At 31.8% G+C, this 25290-nt stretch overlaps 1 protein-coding gene across 4 annotated transcripts; it reads right to left on the reverse strand.

Moving 5' to 3' along the window:
* Nucleotides 1–18711: 18711 nt before the first annotated feature.
* Nucleotides 18712–23352, reverse strand: LOC126660152 (uncharacterized). 4 transcript variants are annotated; one of them, XR_008791035.1, is made up of 7 exons: nt 22969–23352; nt 22324–22784; nt 21355–21465; nt 20088–21268; nt 19802–19974; nt 19408–19562; nt 18712–19290 (listed from the first exon to the last, which is right to left on the reverse strand). XR_008791035.1 is itself a non-coding variant. In XM_056106386.1 (4 exons), exons 3-4 carry the CDS (start codon nt 19510–19512, stop codon nt 19027–19029), a joined length of 369 nt encoding a protein of 122 aa, XP_055962361.1. In that variant the 5' UTR covers nt 19513–19562; nt 19802–19974; nt 20088–21348; the 3' UTR covers nt 18712–19026. The 4 variants fall into 4 exon arrangements, 1 of the variants encoding a protein (XP_055962361.1); XR_008791034.1 differs by having other exon boundaries at nt 20088–20209; nt 21141–21268; nt 22324–23350; XR_008791033.1 differs by having other exon boundaries at nt 22324–23352.
* Between the last annotated feature and the right edge of the window lie 1938 nt (nt 23353–25290).

Genomic DNA, 25290 nt, shown 5'->3' on the forward strand with positions numbered 1-25290 from the left:
TATTATAAGAATAAATAATAAAGACCTAAATTCTAGTGTTTCATACCGAGACATTAGAGATTAATGAAAGAATGGGAAGAGTAGAGAGAGTGAGAATCTATATTCTTACTCAGAAATAGACTGATACAAGTCTAGTGATGAACTTTTATAGTAAGTAAAAGTTCGAGAGTAAACGATAGAAATTGTTGCGATTAAGATAAGAGAGTAGGATCTAATTAAACACAACTCGGTTAGTTTGACTTCAAGTAACTATATGTGAACAAAGTCATACGCATGTGTTTAATTAAACGGATTGGAGATTAGTCCTACAGACAGAGCAGATGTCAGTAATGGACATATCTCTTAAATCCATACGAGTGGTTAGATAGAATCAAAATTCATAAGTCTGAGAGGAGTAACCTCAGCAGTTAAATAATAAACAACAACGAAACATCTACAAGAAAGATGGTCAAAGAAAGTATGAGTATTCTCAGAACTGAGTAGGTACGCTACTAGTTCTGAAATGGATAAAGAGGATCAATGAATATGTTAACGACTAACGGAGTTGTTAAGTCGTGTTAACAGATATTCATTAATGAAAATGACTATTAAATCATAAAACGAATAAGTAATACACTTAAAAGGTATATCAAACCTTGAACCAACATAAAATAAAGATGTTATCAAGGTGTAAATGAGATGGAAATAGTGAATGGAAGGAGTAAGTTTTCAGAAGTTGTCTGGAAACTAACAGGGCAAAGTAAAACCCTAATAACTTGCGATCGAACCGTTAAATCGATTTGATATTGGGATATGATAGTCCCAAGACGGTTGTCTATGTTTTAGCCGTTGCGATCGACGAATGGAGAGTTAGACGATGTTCGACGATGAAGGCATTGTTGTAAAACTTGTGTGGAATTTTGGCAGTAAGTCCAAAGTGCAAGTGACAATGATGAGAAGTGTAAACCTTAATTAACTTGGAATTATCAACATAAGCTCCATATATGTATATAAATGAATTTGAAAACTGTGATGAGACGGTAGTTTCAAAGGATGAAAATTCCGAGAACCGAGCCTTATGACTATGAGGTCTAGGCTAGCTGGTAACGGAATATACATGTGATGTACATGTGTTTTAAATGTCGGGCCAGAAATATGTAAAGTACGGCCGACTAAAAGTGGAAAAATGTTTAATAAACATTTTGTTTTCAAAGTGAAATATTTTGAAAATAGAGCTAAAGTTGATAATCAGTTAATTAAATACGATAGTAACAGCTAAAGTACAGTTGTGATAACTGTTAGCTGTGAACAAGGAAGTAGATGCGTGTGGAAAAGAGGTTAAGAAGTCTAAATAACCTTGAAAATACCGAAAACTAGTAATAGATGTATGGTTTTATGGTGATTATGAAGTAAGTTAGAAGGTGTTTTATGGTGAGATAGTTAGGTTATAACCTACACATACACCTAGATGACCACATCATTAGTGTGAGAGGAACCCATTAATTCAATCTGTAACAGTAAGTTACTATAGATTGATAAAGAGTTAAAAGACATTCTGTACAAGATATAGAATTCATAAGGAAGTGTAAAGGATGATATGGGTGAATAGTCTGTTTATGGAACGGGAGTTCCAACAGATGAAGAGGGTAAGGTTAGGGATTGAAAATACTTAACCAACATTACCCTAAAGTGATTAAAAGATATGAAAAATTTGATAATAAGATTAAAAAATCTTAGTTATATTAAGGTACAATAAAATGTACAGCCAATAATAAACAGCGAACTAGAAAGTTCAAGGAATAAAAAGAAAGTGAATTCAAAGGAGATATCATAAGACTTAGTAACTAGCTGATATCCCAGAAATTTCAAAGTTTGTACTGTCTATAAAGAAGTATAACGAAAAGGAAAAGTAATAAAATGTATTAAGAATACAAGTTTGGCTAGTAGCCAACTTCAAGGACGATTTCAGAAACTGAAGAGAGGTCGGATTGAGTTCGACTCTTCACGGAAGTTGTAGATTGAGTGTCAAAATATAAGAATATGAAATAATATTTAGAAAAAGACTGGTTTAAATGCTTGGTTCATTGGCTTCAATATCAGCCATGACATCAGTTTTACAGTCTTTCAAAATTAGCTCAAAGAGGCAACTTTGAGGTCAATTTCCGATACCTTCGAGAAAGAATCTCAACTCGAAGTCTAAACGGAAGTTGTAGAACTCATTTCCGACTATAAGAATACCAAATTTATTTGGTAAACGGACGCTTCATGATAAGCGATCCGGGTAGCCAAAGTAGACTTGAAGAGAGGAAATATAAGGAAATAACCCGAGGTTAATAAATACCTAGATTTCTGATAAAGAAGTCAAGGTTATAGGTTAAAAACCTATAAGTGAAAGTACAGTGAGATGAGATGTAAACCGATTGAAAAATATGAGCTGCAGTTAGGGAAGAACTGCAAGGTTTAGATACCCACTCTTCGTATACTAGTAGATAAAGTATACGGTCCATAAGGACGAGTAAAGTAGAGATAGACAAGTTGATAGATGAAAGGTAGTAGGTTGACACTAATGCACAGCTGTGCAACTATGCCATAGACGGCAATAATTTTTATGATGTGCAATTGTGTCATAGACGACAACAACTGTGCCATAGATGGCAGCAATTATGCCATAGACGGCGACATTAGTGTTTATGCTGTGAGAAGCATAGAACAAGGAATAGAAAGAGTAGTATTTGACTGTATAAGTAAAAGAAGAAGTATAATTAAATTCGAGGACGAATTTATATAAGGAGGAGAGAATGTAATAACCCGGAATTTTAAAGAATAAAATATTGCCACGTGTCTAATATTTTATTAGACGGGAATAGGTAAATTTAGTTTACAAATGTCCCTAAAAGTATATTGTGGCAATAGGATATCAAATTTAAATTTTAAAAGTTTAAATTTGAATATTTATATAGTTAACGGGGATAATATAAACTTATGAATTGGGTGCAGAATAATTCATAAGTCTCGTGTGAATATTTTTGGTGTCAATATTCTCGGGATAATTTAAAAAGGTTATCGTGAAAATTTGATAAAATTTGGAAGTATAAATTTTATCAAGCGCGGTCAATGCGGACCTAATAAATCGAAAATGATTTATTAAAAATAAAATATAAGTCGGATGAGAATAAAAATTATATTTTTATTTTTGTTATGTTTTATAAGATTTGTGGGTAAATTTTCACGAAATTCGGAAGTCGTTTCCGTTTAGGCTACGGACGACTAGTTTAGAAGTTGGTTTAAAGTGCATGATTGAGCTAGTACCAAACTGCACTTTAACCATTATTATATATATAACCTTTCATCACCAAAGTAGGGCATCAGCGCCCATTTCTTTCATTTGAAAGAAATAAGAGAGCTGCTTGCTCTCTGAGAAGCAGGCGAGAATTAGGTCTCGCGCCGATCCGCCCGTTTCTCGATTCTAACTCCGTTTCTTCGACGATTACTCGAGTAATCGAGGTATTAATCCCGTATTAAACGTTTATTTTAATATATTTCGATATATTTCGAATATATATACGTTTATAAATGGTTACCGTATCGGATCGAACGTATACCTATTATTTTTACGTTCTGAATGTGAATATGGATATATTGGATTGTGTATATGTGTTAGGAGCGGAAAAATGAGGTTGAATCACGTCGGAATGCCCCGGGAATCGAGTTTCCCCGGGGCTGTGCACGTTGGTGCACGGACGTGCACATATGGTGCACGAACGTGCACCAATCTGGAGGTGCACGAACGTGCACAAAGGTGCACGAACGTGCACTATCCAGGGTGCACGACCGTGCACAATGGTGCACGATCGTGCACTAGCCAGGGGTGCACGAACGTGCACCCAAGGTGCACGGACGTGCACCAGGCCGATGCCGAAGGGGGAAATTCTTTTGGGGCTTTTTGCCCTATCCGTTTGACGTAGTTTCGTCGAACTAAAACGTTTAAAAACGATAACTTCTTTTAAAAGAAAGTGAAAAGAGTTTTTAAACCTAAGCTAAAGACTTTTAAAATATGATTTTAAAAGTAAAATTAAACGTTTAAAAAGGACTTTAAAAGAGTTAAAGTCGACGTTTAACCGGTTTAAAAGATTTAGCAAACGATGTTGCTAAATAATTAGTAGTCGACTGTGAATGGCTTTGGCAATCAAGTCGATGCTAGTAAATGATTTTAATTAGGTATTGTTATACCTAAAATGACTTCTAGAGTGAAGTCTAAACGTTTTCTCTAGGTGAAAACGGTTTAAATGGTTTTTAAAGAGAAAGAGACCATACGTGCTATGTGTTATGTGAATTGATTGATTTGATCAAACCTAGGTTTCAGGACCTAGATGTTTATACCAGAAATGAGTATTGATGTTTGGCTTGTGTGTTTTGTATGTTTGATCCGACTAGCTGTCCAGCAGTCAGACCAGGACTCAGGGGAGTCTGTCACACCTACGACGGTGCTAAGTAGTAACTTAGCAGCACTGTGAGTTTACGTGTTTACTTTTAAATATCAGTATTCAATTGTTTTAAATCCATAATCGCAATAGTATAAACTAGCCAAGAGAGGTCCATTGGAACGAGCTACCTATTGGGCGACAATAGGGTTGCGTGATCACCAACACCGATTTTTAGATGTACTTCTGTCGAGGTATAGAGGTATGCATGTCGTGTAAGTCATTGGGAAAGTAGATGCCCTGACTTCACGGGTAAACCCTGAGACGACAGTAATACGGTAACGGTCGCGGGTAAAACTGCGATGGCAGTTTCATGATTACGGTCCAGGTACCAGAGATACAGAAGTGGACGGCAGTGACTCGGGTCACGGTCCTTATTCTGTTGTCTATAAGCTCGTGAGATGAGTATGTCTCTTAGGACAATTGTGGACTAGGGTTTCATATGGATCGACATATTGGTAACATATTTTATATATATAACTGTTTTATATATATGATGCGATTTTGGTATTTACCTGTAAACTGTTTACTCACTCAGAAATATTTATATTTCTGACCCCGTTGTTGTTATCCCATTTTTCAGGAAACGAGCTTTGAGGTTAGTCGAGCTTCCACATCCTTTCTTCAAGAAAGCTCTTCTTGGGTAATGTACATAGGATTTTGTACTCTTAGTATGCTGCAATGGTATAAGTGTGATATGCTAGCAGCCGTGCCACTAGTCCTCTGTTTAGATACTCTGATAGGATCTAGTGTATGTGTATACCTTCTGGATGGCTGCTTAGTGGCATATTGTATTTAGTTACCGAGTCGGCCTCGTGTGTTTTTGTGAGGGTCAAAAACAGTATGTTTTATATACGCCGGCTATGTGTAACCGGTCCGCTGTGTATTTTAATATGTTTAATACCACCGCTGCGAGACGCAAGATGTCTGCATTATTTTATTAAACATATTAACAGTGGCGTGTGGCTGGGAACAGGGCTGTCTGTGTGTTAAGGCAAGCAAAAGATAAGTCCCTGGTTTCCAATGATCACCACGCCAGGTTTTCAGAAGGAAGCGAGGGTTGAGATAACGAGGTTATCCAACCAGTACTTCTGAAACCATATTTCGCTTATATGTATATTTCAGAAATGTGTTTGCGTTAAACGGGAAAGGTTTTAACGGTGTTTTCTGAAAACGGATCGTACGCGAGGTACGTTCCAGTAACAATATTTGCGAAAAATTTCTAGAGGTTCTAGGCTTGCTACGGGTTTCGGAACAACCATTCCCATTCCCTAGCGCCGGTCGTGACTTGGATTAGGGTGGAATTCGGGTCGTGACAAAATGTAAGAAAATAATAATCAAAAACGTGTTTGTTACATTCCTGATACATAAAAAATACATAAATGATACATATCCAAATATTTTTTGAAATGTTGACCTATGCTGATGCGTGACTGACGCACGTGTAAGACGCGCGTCAGACGCGTTTTGACAGCTGTTTGACGCGTTTAGACAGCTGTTTTGCATGTTTTTTTTGCTTTTTTTATTATTTGAGTAAGACATGTGTCCTCTATTTAATGGTTAGGTATAACATGTAAACTTTTTAAATTTTTAGGTGCTAGTGTATTAAATGAGTTTAGTTAGCATTTTTGTAAACTTTGTTAATTTTTTGTATAGTTTTGTAATCTTCTCTTTAATAATTAAACTAAATTTTTAATTTTATAAATAATTAATTGATAACTACAAAATTATTATTTAGGTTTTTAATTAGTAATCCCTCTAATTTCAAATAGTTGTCCCTTTAAGAAATTTTTTTATTTCATACTATTTGTTATTTTAGAAGGTCAAGAAAGCATTTATTTTTATTTTTTTCATATATATCTCTTATTAATTCATTGAAAGAATACAAATATACAAATAAGGACTCATGATAATTAATATGATCAAATTTTAAGAAGTGTTAATTTAGTAAAGATATTTATAAATTTAGATATTTTTATTGCCTTTTTAATTCATGTGAAAATGGCTAAAGCGACAATTATTTTAAAACGGAGGGGATACTTAATTATCGAGAGTTATCTAATAAATTTGATATAAACTTTTATATAGTATAGATATAGATTAAAATGCATGGCTTATCAATTGGAATATTATTTTTGTGTTGCGTAGGAGCGTGACCCTTTTCTATTCCATTAGTTTTTAAATTCTACCAGAAGTGCGACATCATCAAATATTTGATCTTGCAACATCAGTGTTTAAAAATAAATTAAATTTGTTGTATTTAATATATCTTTGAAAAGAAAGATGTTTGAATTCCTTATAAATATAAATACTATTAACCTTTTCTAACTTACATAAATTAAATTTACTACTTTTTATTTATCTTCTAAAAGAAAGATGTTTGAATTCCTTATAAATACAAACACAATTTAATATGGGAAATGCTCAATGGCCTAAAAAGTTTTGGAAACAAAATAGGCAAGCAAATTAGTTTGAAAGGAGTGAAGTTCGTGCTAAATAACCGAACGTACATAAAATGGCCCGAAATAATTTTTTTGTAAATAAAGTCTGAAATTGATTTTACTTACAAATAAACCCTTTTCATGATAATTACTATTTTTGGAAATAAGAAATTTGACATAAAAAGTTAAAGACTTTATCATAAATTGCTCTTTTATTTGTTATCGAAAGAGCAATTAATGACTTCATTAATATATTACTTGGTCATTATAATTCATTAGATTAGTGAGTTTTATATTAGTCAATCTTAAATATGAATAGGGCAATGCTAAATGGCCCGAAATGTTTTGGACACAAAATGGCTCGAAACAATTGTTTTTTGCAAATAAGGTCTCCAATAAATTTACATCTTACAAATAAATTCTTTTCATTTATGATTTGATAATTAATCTTTTTTTTGAAATAAAAAATTTAACATAAATAGGTAAAGACTTTGTCATAAATTGCTCTTTTATTTATTATAGAAAAAGCAATTAATGGCTTCATTAATTTATTATTTGATCATTATAATTCATTAGATTAGTGAGTTTTATAAAATTAAAAAATAACAATTATTATTTAAAAAGAATACACATTTTAATAATTTATATATAATTCCATATCATTTTTTATATCAATAATATTTTATATTATTTTTTTATATGACATTTATATTGATTATTTTGTATTTTTTAAGTTTTATATCATTTTTTCAATTTTATATTAATAATTATAGATAAAAAATATAAATATAAATTTAAAAATAATACATAAACAATGATATTATATTTAATAATTAATTTTGTATTTTTAGTTTTAAATGATATTAAATTTAAAACTAATATATAAAAAATGATATTATATTAATTCTATTTTTCAGCTTTATATTAATAATTATACAACAAAATAGAAAATATAAATTTAAAATTAATATATAAAAAGTTATATAATATTTAATAATTTATTATACATATTCGGTAAGATATATGATGAGATTTTATTTCAAAAACTATCCTTGATGGATATGGAAAGGAGCATTCAATATCGGTTCCATTCATACTAACAATTATTCTCCTATTGACTATAATAAATTTTCTCTCATTATAATAAATAACTCACTATTTTAAATAGAAATAAAATTGCATTCTCATTTTAATAATTTTTTTTTACTATTATAAATGACTAATTCTTTTATGTAGCCTATATAAAAGAGTAATATAAGTATTTTTTTTTATTCAACAGTGGATAAATTAAAATAAAATGGTAGATACTAATGGGTCTAGAGCATAAATAATGAGGAAAATATTTCATTTGAGTGAAGAATATAGCTTATTCAATTTGAGTATATTATTATTAAATATGAAATGAAATAAAATAAATTAATTAGGATGGCGATATTTACCTCGTGCTTTCTCAGCCGTCGAGAAACACTTTATATATCTCAATCATGTTATATCGTAACATATCTCCGCTTGACTCCTTAACACATCTTACTTATCTTATGAATAGTGCTAACACTTGCACTATTGCCAATCATTCCATTTAAATCTCCAAAATCTACTTCACGTTGATCTATTCAATCAACCTTCACATTTTCTTAATTGAATTTCATTGCTAATGCAAAGATTATTTTATGATATATTTTATGATACTGTTATGATAAATTATATTATGATAATGTTATGATAATTTTTATAAAAAATAGGGTTAATTCCTAAAAAAATCACGAACTTTACATGATGTTTCATTTTAATCATGACTTTTAAAAGTTATCATTTAAAGGCACAAACTTTCATTTTATTTCAAATCTATCACCAAAGTAAAATTCGGTGTATTTTATCTGACTAAAAATTTCTAATCCTAAATACTCTAACTGAAAGATAATAAGATGTGATGTTGATTAATAACTTGGGTCTTTCATTAATGGTTTAGTGAAGAATGGCTTAATCACCAAAAAATGCCAAACCTATGCGTTTTGTGTCAGTTATAGCCAAACCTTTAAAAATCACCAGATTTAGCCAAACCTTATATGTTCCGTTTCTTTTTTAGCCATTTTTGAATCGAACCGATTTTTTTGACACCATGTCGTCCACGTCACTGCCAACTAGATAATAGGTTGACATGACAACTGATATATTTAAATTAGGTTTGGCTATAACTGACACAAAATGCATAAGTTTCGTATTTTTTTGGTGATTAGAGAAAATTTTAAAATCAAACTAATTTTTAAATTTAATAATTAATAAATTGATAATATCATTTATAAAATTCATATATATTTAAACATAATTATATTTTCTATTTAATACTAAATAAAATTAATCTAATATTTTACTAAATCAAATAAATTTATTTTATTATATATTTTAAAAATTAGAGTAACTTTAATTAGAGTTAAATAAAAAAAATATTATTTTATTAAATATACATGAATTTTATTATAATATAATTAATTTATTAATTATTAAATTTAAAAATTAGTTTGATTTTAAAATTTTCTCTAATCACCAAAAAATACCAAACCTATGCATTTTGTGTCAGTTATAGCCAAACCTAATTTAAATATATCAGTTGACATGTCAGCCAATTGCTTAGTTGGCGGTGACGTGGAGGACATGGTGTCAAAAAAATCGGTTCGATTCAAAAATGGCTAAAAAAGAAACAGAACATATAAGGTTTGGCTAAATCTGGTGATTTTTAAAGGTTTGGCTATAACTGACACAAGACGTATAGGTTTGGCATTTTTTGGTGATTAAACCGTGAAGAATTTAGTCAATAAAAATACACTGAAATGATGAATTTGAAACAATATGAAATTTTGTGCCTTTAAATGGCAACTTTTAAAGGTCATGATTAAAATGAAATTTCGTGTAAAGTTCGTGATTTTTTTAGGAATTAACCCTAAAAAATATGTTATGATAATAGTATGACAAAATAAATAATAATAGCATGATAACATACGGAAAATAATTTTTTTATAGAAAAATTAGATATGATAATGTCACGGTTGCTATTTTAGATCTAGACCTTAAAGATCAAATTGCGAGATAAAAAAATAACGATACATAAATTATTGTAAATTTTTAAGATAAAATCTCAAGATTGAAAATGACGAAAAGTTGAAAGAAAGTAAAAAAGAAAAATGCAGGAAGTGAAAGGAGAAAGAAAAAAAAAAGAAGAAATAAAAAAAAGAGAAATAGAAGGAGAGAAAAAGCGAAACAATGGAAAAAGAAAGAAAGATAAAAAAGAAAAAAAATGTCATGCATTCTATATGTTAGAATAAAATTATTTACTATTTGCTATGTAGAGTAAAAATATAATATCTAGAAAAATGTGGTGTAATTTTTATATATCTTACATGTTAAGGTATAACATTCTACTATTCGTGTATTTTAGATAAATTTGTGAGGAGCCCATTTAAAAATAAAACTTTCAAAATTGGACATCTTAAAATGAAAAGTGTTTTTTAAAATAGACCAAATCCAACTTTCACTTCATCTAGTTCTTTTTTCGAATTTTGTATTTATTAAGTCTTTATACTTTACGGATATAATTTAAGGGGTCATTTTTTGGACGGAATTTGTTTGTGTATCTTCAGTTGCCGTTATCATTATCACGTGAAAAATGATAAACCGAGTTTGGATTAATAGGTTTTTTTTTCAATAGGTCCATGTACTTTTAAATTTTTATTTATTTATTTCTCGCATTTTTAAATTTTTGATTCCATCACATAAATGCCATTAGGAGTGTGCAAAGACCGATCCGAACAGTTAACCAAACTGAACTGAAATTAAAACTATGGTTTGATTATTTGATGAATGATCATAATAGTATCAGAAAAGGTACATCAGTTGACCCCTAAACTATACCAATTTATTCTCTGCGACCTCTAAACTAATTTAGTGTTCTATTGGACCTCTTAACTCTCTTTTTTTGTTCTATTTAACCCCTAATTCGAAACGTGCACAACACGCGCGATGACGTGGATAAAATTGCTGACATGACTTTGCTGACATGGGGTTAAATAGAACAAAAAAATAGTTAAGAGGTCCAATGGAACATTAAAATAGTTTAGAGGTCATAGGGAACAAAAAAGTAAAGTTTAGGGGTCGAAAAATATATTAAGCTTAAATATATATTTTTTAATTTTATTTTACATATTACTTGAAAAAAATTATTTAAGGCTTCAATACTTTAAAAATGAACAAAGGATCACTTTACCCCCCGAACTTGGCACAAAGTATCAAAAACGTCCAAATTAGCAAAACGGGATCACTTTTACCCTAAACTTATAAAAAATGGTACAAAACCCCCCCTCCCCACTCTCACCAAAGAGAGTGAGATACACTCTCCGGTTTTGATGGTGGTTTCGGTTTTCTAAGGTGGTTTTTGATAAAAAAAAAAGTTTAAAATGGTCCTTATTGTTTTTAAACATTTTAAATTAATACCTAATAATTAATAAAAAATTAAAAATTAATCCCTTTAATTTAAAACTTTATATCACAAATCAACCCACAAATTTCATTACATACAACAAATTAACCCTCAAATTAATATTTTTAACAAAAATAAATTAATTTTTGTTTAAAAAAAAAAAACAGACCCGGGGTCTGTTCTTCTTCCTCAAGAACAGACCCCATGGATCTGTTCTTGAGGAAGAACAGACCTGGATCTGCTCTTCCCAGAACAGACGCCGGCGGTCTGTTCTCCGAAGTAACAGACCCAGATCTGTTCTTCAAAGAACAGACTCCGGCGGTCTGTTCTTTGAAGAACAGACTCCGGCGGTCTGTTCTTTGAAGAACAGACTCCAGCGGTCTGTTCTTCAAAGAACAGATGCCGGAGTTGCTGCTCCTTAGGAGCAACAACTCATCTTCTCCGGCGAGGAGCTCTTCCTCGCCGGAAATTGAAAAAAAAATTGATTTTTTTTTCTGAAAAAAAGTTCAAAAAGGCCCCTGGATTAATTAGGAGTTAATTATGATTAATTGGTATTTTAGAATCTCACTCTCCAATTTAGTGCCACATCAGCATTAGGGGGGTTTTGAACTGGTTTTGCCAAGTTCGGGGTACAAGTGATCCGGTTTTGCTAATTTGGACGTTTTTGATACTTTACGCCAAGTTCGGGGGGTAAAATGGTCCTTCTTTCCTTTAAAAATCATAAAATTTAGCGTGTTTTTCAATTTTAACACAAATTTTAAAAATTCATAACTAATTTGAAAAGTATGAAATTGCAAAAAGTAAAAAGCTGGTATATTAAAATTTTTAAAATTGAAAATTTGTGAAACACACTTAAAATTATAATTTTTTAAATAATTAAATTTTTATTTAATATTTTACAATATAGTAAATTTATATATTTTAAATATCATTAAAAATAGACCAACTCTCTTTATCATTATTAAAATGTAAACAAATATTTACATGTACAAAAAGTTATATTATATAATTATTTGACTAAATTTCAATTTTTTTATTATTTCTATTATCGTCAACAATCTATAATAATATTACTTCCTCCGTCGCAATATAGTTGTCCACTTTACCTTTATCACACAGTTTAAAAAAAAAAATTATTGTTATGGATTTTGTAAATTTTTCCTTACTTTTCTTGTCATTACCTTTATTTAATATAAACTTCACTTGCAATTTACTTTTAATTTACTCATTAGTAGACTTTTAATAGGGGTAATATAGAGAATGAGTATAAAAGTTGTTACTTTTTAAAAGTGGAAAAGAGTTTTGGGACAAAAATATTTCTCAAAGTGGACAACTCTATTGGGACGGAGGGAATATATAAAATTTAAAATAAATTTATTTTTAAAAAATTTATTTATGATATTAAATAAAATAATTTATATGTTTCTAATCATTCATGTTAGACATAAAATGGTTGAAAATTAAATAATTGTATTTTTAAGAAGTTTAAATGGAAAAAATTAAAAGTTTGAAGGTGCAGTAGGAAAATAAAATAAGTTCAGGGGTCAAAAGAACAAAATAGTGTAGTTCAGGGATTAAATAGAACAATTTATGCATTTTAATTACCTTTCACGTGCTTCAAAGCGTTTGAAAACACGCACTTTTACCACGCTGGACGAAAAAGGTCAGTTCGGCAAAAGAGTTGCACTTGAGGGGTTAAATAGAACAAGAAAAAAAGTTAAGACATCCAATAGAATACAAAATTAATTTAAGAGTCTCAGAGAATAAATGTGTAAAGTTTAGGGGTCAAATAATGTATTAATTAAACCTATCATAAAATATTATCACACATTATCATGACGTATTTTATCATACTATATTATAACTTTATCATACTATTATCATATCCGTATGATATAATGATACAGATATGATAACATTATGATATAAATATGAAATATTAATAATACTAATATAATAATCAAGCTTTTTTTTTTGACAAAAAACATTTTTTTCTACAAAAAATCATTTTTTTTCTACATGCTATGATATTAATATAATAATGTTATAGTGATATCGAAATTGATAATCAAAAGCTGTTTTCTACAAAAATCGTTTTTTTAATCATAAAATCATTGTTTATGCAATTTTTATAGATCTGAGAATCAAAATAAAATTATCACCACGATTTGAGAAAAAAATCACTAAAATTAAATATGGAAGAACGACGACGGATCAATGAGAAACGGCGGCGGAGCGAAAACAAGAAGAAAAAAAAGTAAGAAGAAAAGAAAATGGAGAAGAAGAAAAAGTGGAGAAGAAAAAACTAAAAATAGAGAGAGAGACCGAGAAGAAAACAAAACGAGATAAAAAAATGGCTTAATACATTCTTTGACCCCTAAAGTGTACCATTTTATTTTCTGCAACCTTTAAACTAATTTTGTGTTCTATTGAACCTCTTAATTCTTTTTTCCGTTCTATTTAACCCCTATAATAATGTTATAGTGATATTGATATTGATAATCAAAAGCTGTTTTCTACAGAAAATTGTTCTACATAAAGTTTTTTTAATCATAAAATCATTGTTTATGCAATTTTTATAGATCTGAGAATCAAAATAAATCATAATCATCACCACGATCTGAGAAAAAAATCACTAGAATTAAATATGGAAGAACGGCGGATCGACGACGGTGTGATGGCGGATCGACGGCGGTGTCATGGAGAAACAACGACGGATGGCTGAAGGAACGGCGGTGGAGCGAAAACAATAAGAAGAAAAAAGTAAGAAGAAAAGAAAATGGAGAAAAAGAAAAAGTGGAGAAGAAAAAAGAAAAAATAGAGAGAGAGACCGAGAAATAAACAAAACGACATAAAAAAAAGATGGCTTAATACATCCTTTGATCCCTAAAGTGTACCATTTTATTTTCTGCAACTTTTAAACTAATTTCGTGTTCTATTGGACCTCTTAATTCTTTTTTTCGTTCTATTTAACCCCTCATTCGAAACGTGCACATAACATGCGTTGACGTGGATGAAATTGCTGACATGGTTTTGCTGACATGGGGTTGAATAGAACAAAAAAAAATAGTTAAGAGGTCCAATGGAACACTAAGATAGTTTAGAGTTCATAGGGAATAAAAGGATAAAGTTTAGGGGTCAAAAAATATATTAAGGCTAAATATATTTTTTTTATTTAAAAAAACGTGATGTACTTTCTATATTATTTGTAAATATCATTGTAGATACCTATTTTTCGGATAGGTAAAAAGTGATAAGAAACTGAAGCGTCCAATGATGATTTCCAGAGAAATCCGTCCGGGTGACGAGCTTTCGATTTGTTTGCTGGAATCAAAGCAGGCGTAATTTGTGCACAGTTGCAAACCTGGAGGATTAAAACGTAATTAGACGTGAATAGCCCATAAAAATCCAAAGAGATTGTAATTTAAGTATAGAAATTGGACTAATTACCATATTTTAGAAGTTTATGGGCCAATTTGTAAGTTTTACGGACTGGAATTGACCTTAACCAAACCTGTTGGACCTTAGAAGCTTTTTTTAACACTTTTAGGCACCAAACAGACTTTTAGCAATTTTTTACTCAGCCACCAATCTTTAATACGAATTTAATTAAATAAATAGAGTTTAATGCTAATCATAACACCTAATGACTTATCACTTAAAAGTTTAAACTCTAGAAGACTCTAACCAAACCCTAGGTCAACCCTGATCCCAATAAATACAGCCTTAAATCAGTCTGGCTAAGGGTGGCACACAAACCCTAGACAGACATACATAGAATTCGGCCACCATCTTAGTATAGCAAAACCTAAATCACAACACACACACACACACAAATCCATCCTGAAACACCCTAGTATGTGTTAATTCTCCAAGAACACAGCGTAAGCACCAGATTCAAAGCCGGATTCCACATCCACTTCGTTGGCAAATGAGCCAAGGACTCAGAACGGTACTTCTGAGGACCCTCATTATTTCTTTGATTTTGCCATAAATATTGCATATATGATTTCCATAATTGCTGTAATTATGTTTAGGTTGCATGTTTAGATTATTTGCTTATTTGTCATTAAAATAGTTTTAATTAACTAATTCGATGCATTCAATAATTGCCATAAAATTCGATGATATACATATTAAATTGCTGTAATTAATCATGTTTAAGTTCAAATACATAAATCCAATTAATTTAGCTCTTATAATGCATGTTTTTAGGAGATCTTAGCTAGTTTTGCCATGAAAACTTTAGAAAATGAGTTGCTACCCAGAAAAATAATTTTACATAGATGAGTTTTAAACACTCCGATTATATGTTTTTTAGATTCCTTATTCGATTTTATGCTGTTTTGACTACAATTTGCATGAAAAACGGAGCTAAAACGAGTGAGAACGAAGCAAAACAAAACGACCCTTGAAACTGTCGACGAACCGCCGCCGCCGCCACTGAAGCCGATGGCGCCGCCGGGATAAAGTGGCTGCGCCGCCAGAATGAACTGTCGGCGCCGCCAGGTTAAACTGGCACCGTGTTCATGGCTCCTCAGCTCCCCGGATTTGCTCACATATCCTTCCAGACGCGATCCGAACTTTAAAACGTGTTTCCGGACCCATTCGGACTCCAAATAAGGCCCAGTTTGAACCCAGACGTTGCTAATTTAGTGTAGTTTAATATTCTGTAATGTAACGGGTCAAACCCGATGTAAAACAGACTCAGGAGTCCAGATATGTAACATAGTGTATAAACTGGGCTCACGAGCCCGAGGCCCAACAAACCAGCAACTTCCAGAGCCGATTTCGGGCTAACCCGAACTCGGAATTGACTCCGGATCAAACAAATACAACCGGATCGACGAGACGCACAACTCTCGTAATCTGACTGAAAGCTCATTCTAACCAGACCGATGGTCGAAACCTGCGCGAGTGCCATACACTCAAAGTCAACGAGGTTTAAAAGTATCTTTAACCTTGTATGTATATCCAGCTTCTCCTGAGCATGCTGGCCCTGTTTACTGCTTTCCAAAAGCCTCCAAATCCAATAATAACTGTATAAAGGATTAATCACCCAAAACTGGCCCATTCATGTAATTCCACCCCATCACTTAGTCATTGTAGGACTAACATGAAAAGGTAGTAACAGTTGTATAGGTTTTTCAAGACTCGCCTAATAAATCAATCGATCACACTTATACATCCGTTTTAAGCTTTGTGCATGTAATCAATCCAGACCAACCAGACCTATGACTATTTGCTAGAAACCTCTAAGGTGAGATGTATGCTTAGGAGTACCTGCTACTTGCCTCAAATGTCAGTCCAGATCGAGTCATATGCGAGTCAAACGTGTTTACTGCTTTCATACTTGTTTATTTACAGCTTTCATATCCTATGAACTGTATCAACTGTTAAGATGAGTTATAAAGCGAATATGTCCAGAAAATAAAGCGGTAACAGATAAGTCAAGCACATGAGACTCGGGGAGGTCCACGAACCCTCATAGTCTTACCGGAGACGAGTAAGGCTATCTAGTCGGTTAAAAGGCATTTCCTAGTTGAACTAGATAGCGACTCCATTTTTCAAACCATTTCCAGATCGAGAAGTCAGCAATAAGCCTTGGCGAGCGGCCCCCGAACCAGTATTTTAAAAACCGGACCGGCCGGTCGGACCGGTTGAACCGCAAACCGGTCAGTGGTCCGGTCTGAAAAGGCAAATAACCGGATCTTTTGGTTGGACCGGATTGGACCGGTATGAACCGGTAAAAAACTGGGTGTTGAACCGGATTGGACCAGTAAAAAACCGATGAACCAGAATTTTTTTCAATTTTTTTTAAATTTATTAAACCGGTTAAACCGGTCATTAAACCGGTTGAACCGAAAACCGGTGGCTGAACCGGTTCGGCCACCGGTTCGGTTTTAAAGCAATGCCCCGAACCCCGCTCTGCGCACAATCATTTAAGACTTAATTATTTTAAAACTCATGAAATTTAGCGTGTTTTTCAATTTTAACAAAAATTATAAAAATTCAGAATTGATTTGAAAAGTTTGAAATTGCAAAAAATTAAAAGTTGGTATATTAAAATTTTAAAAATTGGAAATTTGTAAAACACAGTAAAAATTGTAATTATTAAACAATTAAATCTTTATTTAATATCATCACAGTATAGTAAATTTATATATTTTATAATATCGTAATAAATAGACAAACTCCCTATATCATTATTGAAAGTAAACAAATATTTACATGTATAATAAGTTATATCATGTAATTATTTGACTAAATTTTAATATATCTTTTTTTTTATATTTGTTATTTCTATGTCGTTAACAATTTATAAAAATATTATTAAATTTAAAATAAATTTATTTTTAAAAAAATTATATATGATCGTACATAAATTAATCTATATGCTTGTAATCATTTATGCTAGACACAAAAATGGTTGAAAATTAAATAATTATATTTTTGAGGAAGTTAAATGGTAGAAATTAAAAGTTTAAAGGTGCAGTGTAGGAAAATAAAAATGGTTCAAGAGTTAAATAAAACAAAATAGTATAGTTTAGGGGTTAAATAAATCAGTTTATGCATTTTAATTATCCTTCACGCGCTTCAAAGTGTTTGAAAACGCGCGCTTTTGCCACGCAGGACGAAAAAAGGTCAGTTTGGTAAAAAAATTGCAGTTGAAGGGTTAAATAGAACAAAAAAAGAAGTAAAGAGGTCCAATAGAATAGAAAATTAGTTTAAGAGTTTCAGAAAATAAAAGTGTATAGTTTAGGGGTCAAATGATATAATAACCCTAAGATACACATGTAGAGTAAAAAGAATGCTTAGAGTAAAAAATAATAAAAAATAAGTATTATTATAATAAAAAAAAGATTTTAGAGTAAAAAAATAAAAATGCTAAAAATATGAGATATTTTTTCTATGTTTTTTTTATATAGGTGAAATTTACTATTATTTTACAAAAATATGGAGTTTTTTCACTAATTTTCTCTTTTTATGTTTTTTCTATCCTTATTTACTAAACTTAGTAAATTATAACAGAAAACTCTACTCCATTAATAAAAAAATAGAAAAAAATACCATAATAGATGCTTTCTTAAATTTTATATAAATTAAATAGAACTTCTAAAATGAGACGGAGGGTATATTTTATCCATTTGATGTGTGTAAGGTTTATTAAATAATACTCGGTATGCATACAAATTTATTCTCAATTTTTGGTTAATCCTTGTATAACAAATATTTTGTGCATAATTTAGTTTTGTGTATATCCAAATTTAAATATGCTAAAATATAATATTTAATTTATATAGGAAGTCATAAATTTAAATAAATTATTTAAACTAACTTGAAAATTTTAAATAAATTTATCAATATAAGAATATATCACAGATTACACATGAATTTGATTTTTAAGGACGAAAAAAGGCCATCTTTTGCATGTCACAGGACAGAGTATGATAAGCTTTTCCAAATTAGTAATTTTAAAAAACCATTCAGTTGGTATCAAACAAGCAATTGTAGCAGTGATTTAACTACCACAGAGAAAAGATAACACTCTTATCAGGAATCAACTCGGCAATGAAAATTAAACTTCATATCGTATATCACCCTCTGCATAAACTAGTCCAAGCAGATCCGGACCTTCTCTTAAATTTAGAAGTTACCCATTTAAAATCGGCACTGTGACATTAGTATCCTTCATGCGGATACTAAGATCGATAAAATCAGAAGACTGATAGGTTATAAGCTTATGAACAGACGATCCAGCATAAGCCGTGCTCTCTGCAGCATTAGGCACACTATCCTTCAACTGGCATGACGGCACATCATTGTTCATATCATTGGCAGGAAAAGACAAGGAGAATAACTTCTGCGCTCCTATGAGTTCTGTTGCTAGCAAGCTTTGTTCCGCTTGTGTTACAGTCTGATTAGGAAATGAAGTTCAGGGCACAACGGATGAGCATAACGAAGGTTAAATACGGCACTAAACAAAGACACTTTTCATTTTGATAATTAAACAAAGACATAAATTCAAAGAAACCTTTGGAGGATCTTGTTCTAGGTCCACGAAGAGTAGTTCTACTTCAGATTTCAAGCTTGATTTGAAATACTCTGCAAGCCCTTTCACATGTATCAAATAGAACATATATATCTTCTGTAACCATAACTTTTACATTTGTCAAAAATAGACGACTCCTGTCAAAGTTGCACAAAGAAGAGTGTCATCAATTAATACAATTGCGCTTGGCGGATTTCCACAAAACTAAAAATATGTAAACATCAGCTAAAAAAGGATTTATGTTATTTTAACTCATAACTCCTTTTATGCCACATGTCCAAAATTATTGCTCAACTTCAAATGGTTAATGCTTGGAACCTTCAATAGCAATACTTAGCAAAGATACAAATTGATGTAGAAGAGAAAAATTTAGTACCAGTCTGGCAAATGTTAACTTTGCGCTTATACTTCCCCTCTTAGCTTCATACGGCCTCATACTGCCCTCTTAGCCCAATTGGTTTTGTGATGCTTCCTTTGCATGCGCGCCAGATAAATTTTTTCATTGTTGTGCAATGTCAGATATATCTTACATTCATTCATAAATCATAACTACACTCACAAATTAAAATCAAAAGTTCCAACAACAATTTCATCAGTTTCATCAATAAACCATTCAATTAATAAAAACCCTAACTATACTTGCAACAATCTCAAGAATATACCTGCCCAGGTGGTTTCGCATGAAATATGAATCTTGAGTGCTCTCTATCGTCTTAAGGGCAAGTTGCCAGAGATGCTCCTCCTTGTCGATTGCCTCGTTCGGTGCAGACGAGGCCTCCGCTACCTGGCTTAGAACCCCATTCTCTATCTATTAGTATTTTTCTCCACTCGTGTCTGCTTTAGTTCAGATTTTTTTATTTCAAGACACAAAGGAGTAATATTCAAGCTCCCTATCTGTTCTTGATTTAAAAAATTATTTGAAGCATAAACAAGTCTCTTAAAGCGCCAAAAACCCTAAAAACACAGAAAACTCCCAAAACAAATACATGGGCAAAAAGCATACACTACATTTATATCAATTTTAATAAATAAAATTATAATGAATTTGAGACTTGAAAATGCTTTTTTTCTTTTCATGTGTCTCATCAATAAAAACAGGGGAATGTCCAAAACAAGGGAAAGTCTTATTTAGGCCTAAAATTTCTAACACCCAGCATGGCCATTTTTTCCCTTCTCCAAGAGGAGCAAGCAATGCTCTTTTAACAAAAGAAACCAGCTACCAGATATCATTAAACTGCCACGGCTTTATACCAGAGATCTTAATGGTACAAACAAAATGAAAATCGATTAATGTTAGCAGAAACTATTAGAAAAAAAAAACCATGCAAGTACTGTGTATACACATTTTTCAATGATAAAATCATTATAGATTGTCCTACTAGCTTGTAAGTAATAAACTGTCAAATACTCGTATTAAATTTAATAAAGAGGAAAGGCTAAAAGAATCGAAGTCCAATAGAACAATCATATATAATCAAAATCAATGTTTGGCGAGAAGGATGAGAATATAAGTTTGTGATAGCTGAATCTTGATGCATGAATCACCCAGCAGGTTATCCAAAAACCAAGATGCATACTGTCGAGAAGAAAAACATCTGAACTTTAATACGCCCCATCCCCAAACCAAAAAAAAGATGCAGAATTTAAAATAGTTCAAAGACATATATCAACAAAAAACAATGGTAAGAAATTCTAAATTATTAGTGCAAAAATACCAATAGGTAATTACATCCTCGACAGACTGGCCAGATCGCAGGAGTTTCATTGGTGTTCACGATCAGGATGCTGATAGTTAACCATACCCGAGGTTGTTGGTGGTGTCTTAGTTGTTTCAAGACTGGAACTGAAGACAAATTTTATTAAATAAACTGGAAAAGTTAACTTCTAAATTCCTCGGTTGCCAGCTCGAAGTGTGTTAATTTTGCTAACCTTGATTTTTTGGAAGTGGTATGAACGACATGGCAATGACAGTTGCTTGAACAAATGAAGATGCAGATGCAATTTGCCATCCAACCAGCTAACTCACCAACATTCGCGCTGCTGCACTGAGTGGAAAGGATGGAGCAATCGAAGAACAAAAACAGATAAACATAAAATCCATGCAATTGAAATATTTAAACCTCAGCGTTTAAAAAACATCAAAAAACAAAAAAATTAATGTTCAATATCAATCAAAAGAAAGCCAACTTAGAAATATAAGCAAAATGGAAACAGCTATGATATACTTATTATCACAGAAAAAGAAAGGCAAAAGGGGAGAAGACCCCCTTAAAAATCCTGAAGTTTCGAGTTTTGAATAAAATCAAATAAAGTCTTACTTTCTCACTCTATGTTTAAGGGGGGAAAACAGGATAAACAGAACTCCACAAATCCTATTAGCATAAAATTCTTCATTCTGGTTTTTGTGCAGCTACCAAATCAGTTGACTCATCAAGAAGCAAATGTCACCCAGATTAAGAACACAGTTTCCGGCATAATGAACCCACAATTCCCATGGATCCTGACTGCCGTACAAATCGAAAACATGAAAGAATGCATTCTATTCTCTATATCAGTTAGCTGGATGTGGTTGATTTTCTTAAATAGTTAACTGCTTAATAATTCCTCACCAGTTGGGTTCAATCTATATCCAACTGGAAGCATATTAAGCAACTACCACAGTTATAGAATAAGGGAGTACGAAACTGAGATGAGCACCCAGTAGGATGCTTGAATTTGAAGCAGACCAGGGATAGACACAAAAAGAGTTAGGGCTTTACCGTTTTTGGGATTACTTGGCAGAAAGGACTGAGAAATAAAGCAATCGAAATATAATATGCAGCTTTCACATGCCATGACATGACACAAAAGCTAAGAGGTATAAAAATTATTAGTGGAAAAATAACGATAGGAAATTACCTTCCAATAGACTGGCTCTCGTTCTCAGGATTACTTCAAATAGCCACCACTGTGAACGTTGATTCTCTCATGGCTTTCAAGCCTCCCAATAAGGGAGATCTACTTATAATGAACGTTGTTACAGTTTGTCTTCATCATTCTTGTCTTGTGATGTTTTTCATAATGAACATTCTCGGAACTAAAGCATTAATCGTTATCAACCTCATAAGTCTTCTCTTCGATTAAACCTTCTCTAGAAGGTTATATCAATACTGCAACAATGATTCTCTCTAAGGCGACAAACCATTCAGTTAGGTGCGGATATTAAAAAGACTATTCATGCAAAATACAACAACCAACATGATTCCAATTTTAAACTATTTCTTCTTTGACGCTATCAACGACCTGTAATCTAGTAAAGTAGAGACTTAACCATTTGGTTGTCTTTCTCCTCTCCATACCATTATCTTTGCCTCCACAATCTGCGACCACAAATATCACCTCAAAATCTCATTTACAGTGAACAAACAGGGAGCTCAAGGGAAATCAACTAATGCTACAACATTGAATTTAAATGGCTACAGGATAGAGATGACTGCCCCTCATTATAAACCAAATTCATATAACTGACTAGCTTTAAAATATGATGCAGGATCTAAGGTACACCTCCATCCAATGAAATAATGCAGCCACCCCATCAGCTTCCGTGAGTTTCTTTAGATTAATTTTCTGTTAAAAAATTTCAAACTACAAGCTTCGAATTGTTAGGTATTACTTCTTTAATGTCCATGAAACGATGTAGACCAGTATGTGTCAACTGATATCCATGAAAACTATTCAGAATCTCCTAAACCTGCAAAGATTATTATACCACCAGTTCAAAAAACTAAAATAACAAAATCACCAATTTAATAAAGAAAAGCAAATTAAGTGCCCAACCAATCCAATATAGCCCTATGGCTAGAGATGGAAATCCCCAATTACATTCCAACCAGCTATAGATGGCAAGTAGAGATGTCAGTTTGCAAGTTTCAAATGACAAAATTTACACGGTGTAGAAACATCATTTGGAAAATAAACTTTTCAAAGTTTACGGTCCAGACTTCTTACTGTTTAAGGTTTATTAGAGTAAGATTTGGTGGTTCTTGATTTATATGTGAACTGAGGATTAAATTTTCATTCAAATATCGTATCTGGATGTATTGGATAAATTGTTTATCATGTGAATTATTTTTATTTAATGTCCATTTGCAATTATGTGTATTCACTCAAATTTACCTGACCCGTCATTTGCAAACATTTTTGCTGGTTTATTAAAGCAAAGAACCACCAAATCTTACTCTAATAAACCTTAAACAGTAAGAAGTCTGTTTAAACGGGTTTGATATACAAAACCCAAAAAACATGGGCAAGAAGAATTTTTCCAAGTGTCGATCCCTACTTACAATATCAATACAAAGAGTTAGAAATTTCAAACATCCTTTAGCAGTGACCCGTAGAGTTTAGGCTCAATAATTTCTTCTTTAGGAACAAAATCACATCTTTATTCTCATTAAATTCAAAGATACACGGTGTAGAAACATCATTTGGAAAATAAACTTTTCCTCGCATCATTATCTTTGTAATGTTCCATATCTTGGTGACCCCCAGCTTTTAACTTTATTAACTAAAAAGATAACCTTAACTGAAATAATTAAAAATCACATATTTCTACCTCTAACAGCCATATCAACACCCTAAGGTAACTCCACCATTCCAAAAATCTATTTTCAACAATGCAAATAGCGATTAGCATCAAACAAATATATAAATGTTATCAGCTTCAAAATTAACAAAGATTATTATGTCAGCCAAGAAAAAAACAAACTGGATACATAGAACAACATACATGCATATAAAATAATGTAAAAGAGAACGAGTTTAGTACCAGTCTTGTGAGTGTTAACTTTGCGCTTATACGGCCCTCTTAGCCTCATACAGCCTCATAGCCAAATTGGTGTTGTGATGCTTCCCTTGCACATGCGCCAAATAATTTCTTTCATTGTTGTGCAATTTCAGATATATTTTACACTCATAACAAATTTAAGTCAAAAGTTCCAACAAGAAGTTCATCAACAAGCTATTCAATTAATAAACACCCTAACTATACTAATAACAATCTCAAGAATATACCTGCCCAGGTGTTTTTGCATGAAATATGAATCTTTAGAGCTCTCTACCGTCAATTGCCTCGTTTGGTGCAGAGGCACGCCTCCTTTGCTTGGCTTCGAACACCATTCTCTATCCATTAGTATTTTTCTTCACTTGTGTCTGCTTTAGTTCAGATTTTTTATTTCAAGACATGACTGTAATATTGGTGCTCCCTATCGGTCAAGAGCAACTGGTTCTTGATAAAAAGAAATCAACTAATATGAAGCATAAACATGTCTTTTGAAGCACTGAAAACCTTAAAAAGATAGAGAACTTTCAAAACAAAAACATGGGCAAAAAGCATATATCAAATTTATATCAATTTGATAAAAACAAATGTAGTGAATTTGCAGCTTGATTTTTTTTTTTTTTTTTCACATAGCTCGTCAATTGAGGCCTAAATTACTAACACCCAGCGTGGCAACTTTTTCCTCCTCCAAGAGGAACAAGCAATGCTCTTTGAACTGTTCAGTGCACAATGATTCTGGATTATCTTTTATACTATATACAGATTGTTTGATATCATAGTCAATCATATATCAATAGCACAGTTGCAACTTTTATAAATATATTGATAGCAGAGGTAATTAAACAGCAGTCAAGACCGCCCAATAAAAATAACAAAGACTAGTGATATTATGCTATGTAGTTCTGCAATTAAGAATTTAGGAATCAATGATCCGAATCACCTGTTAAGCGTAGAAGAAAATGTCAGTATAAGAATGAAGCAAATACAGTCATGACCGCAGCCAATCTAAATTCTGAAAACAAAAAGTTACAGCTGCCATATATTATTGA

The sequence above is a fragment of the Mercurialis annua genome, linkage group LG1-X (genome assembly GCF_937616625.2).
Source record: "Mercurialis annua linkage group LG1-X, ddMerAnnu1.2, whole genome shotgun sequence".
Lineage (NCBI taxonomy): Eukaryota > Viridiplantae > Streptophyta > Magnoliopsida > Malpighiales > Euphorbiaceae > Mercurialis > Mercurialis annua.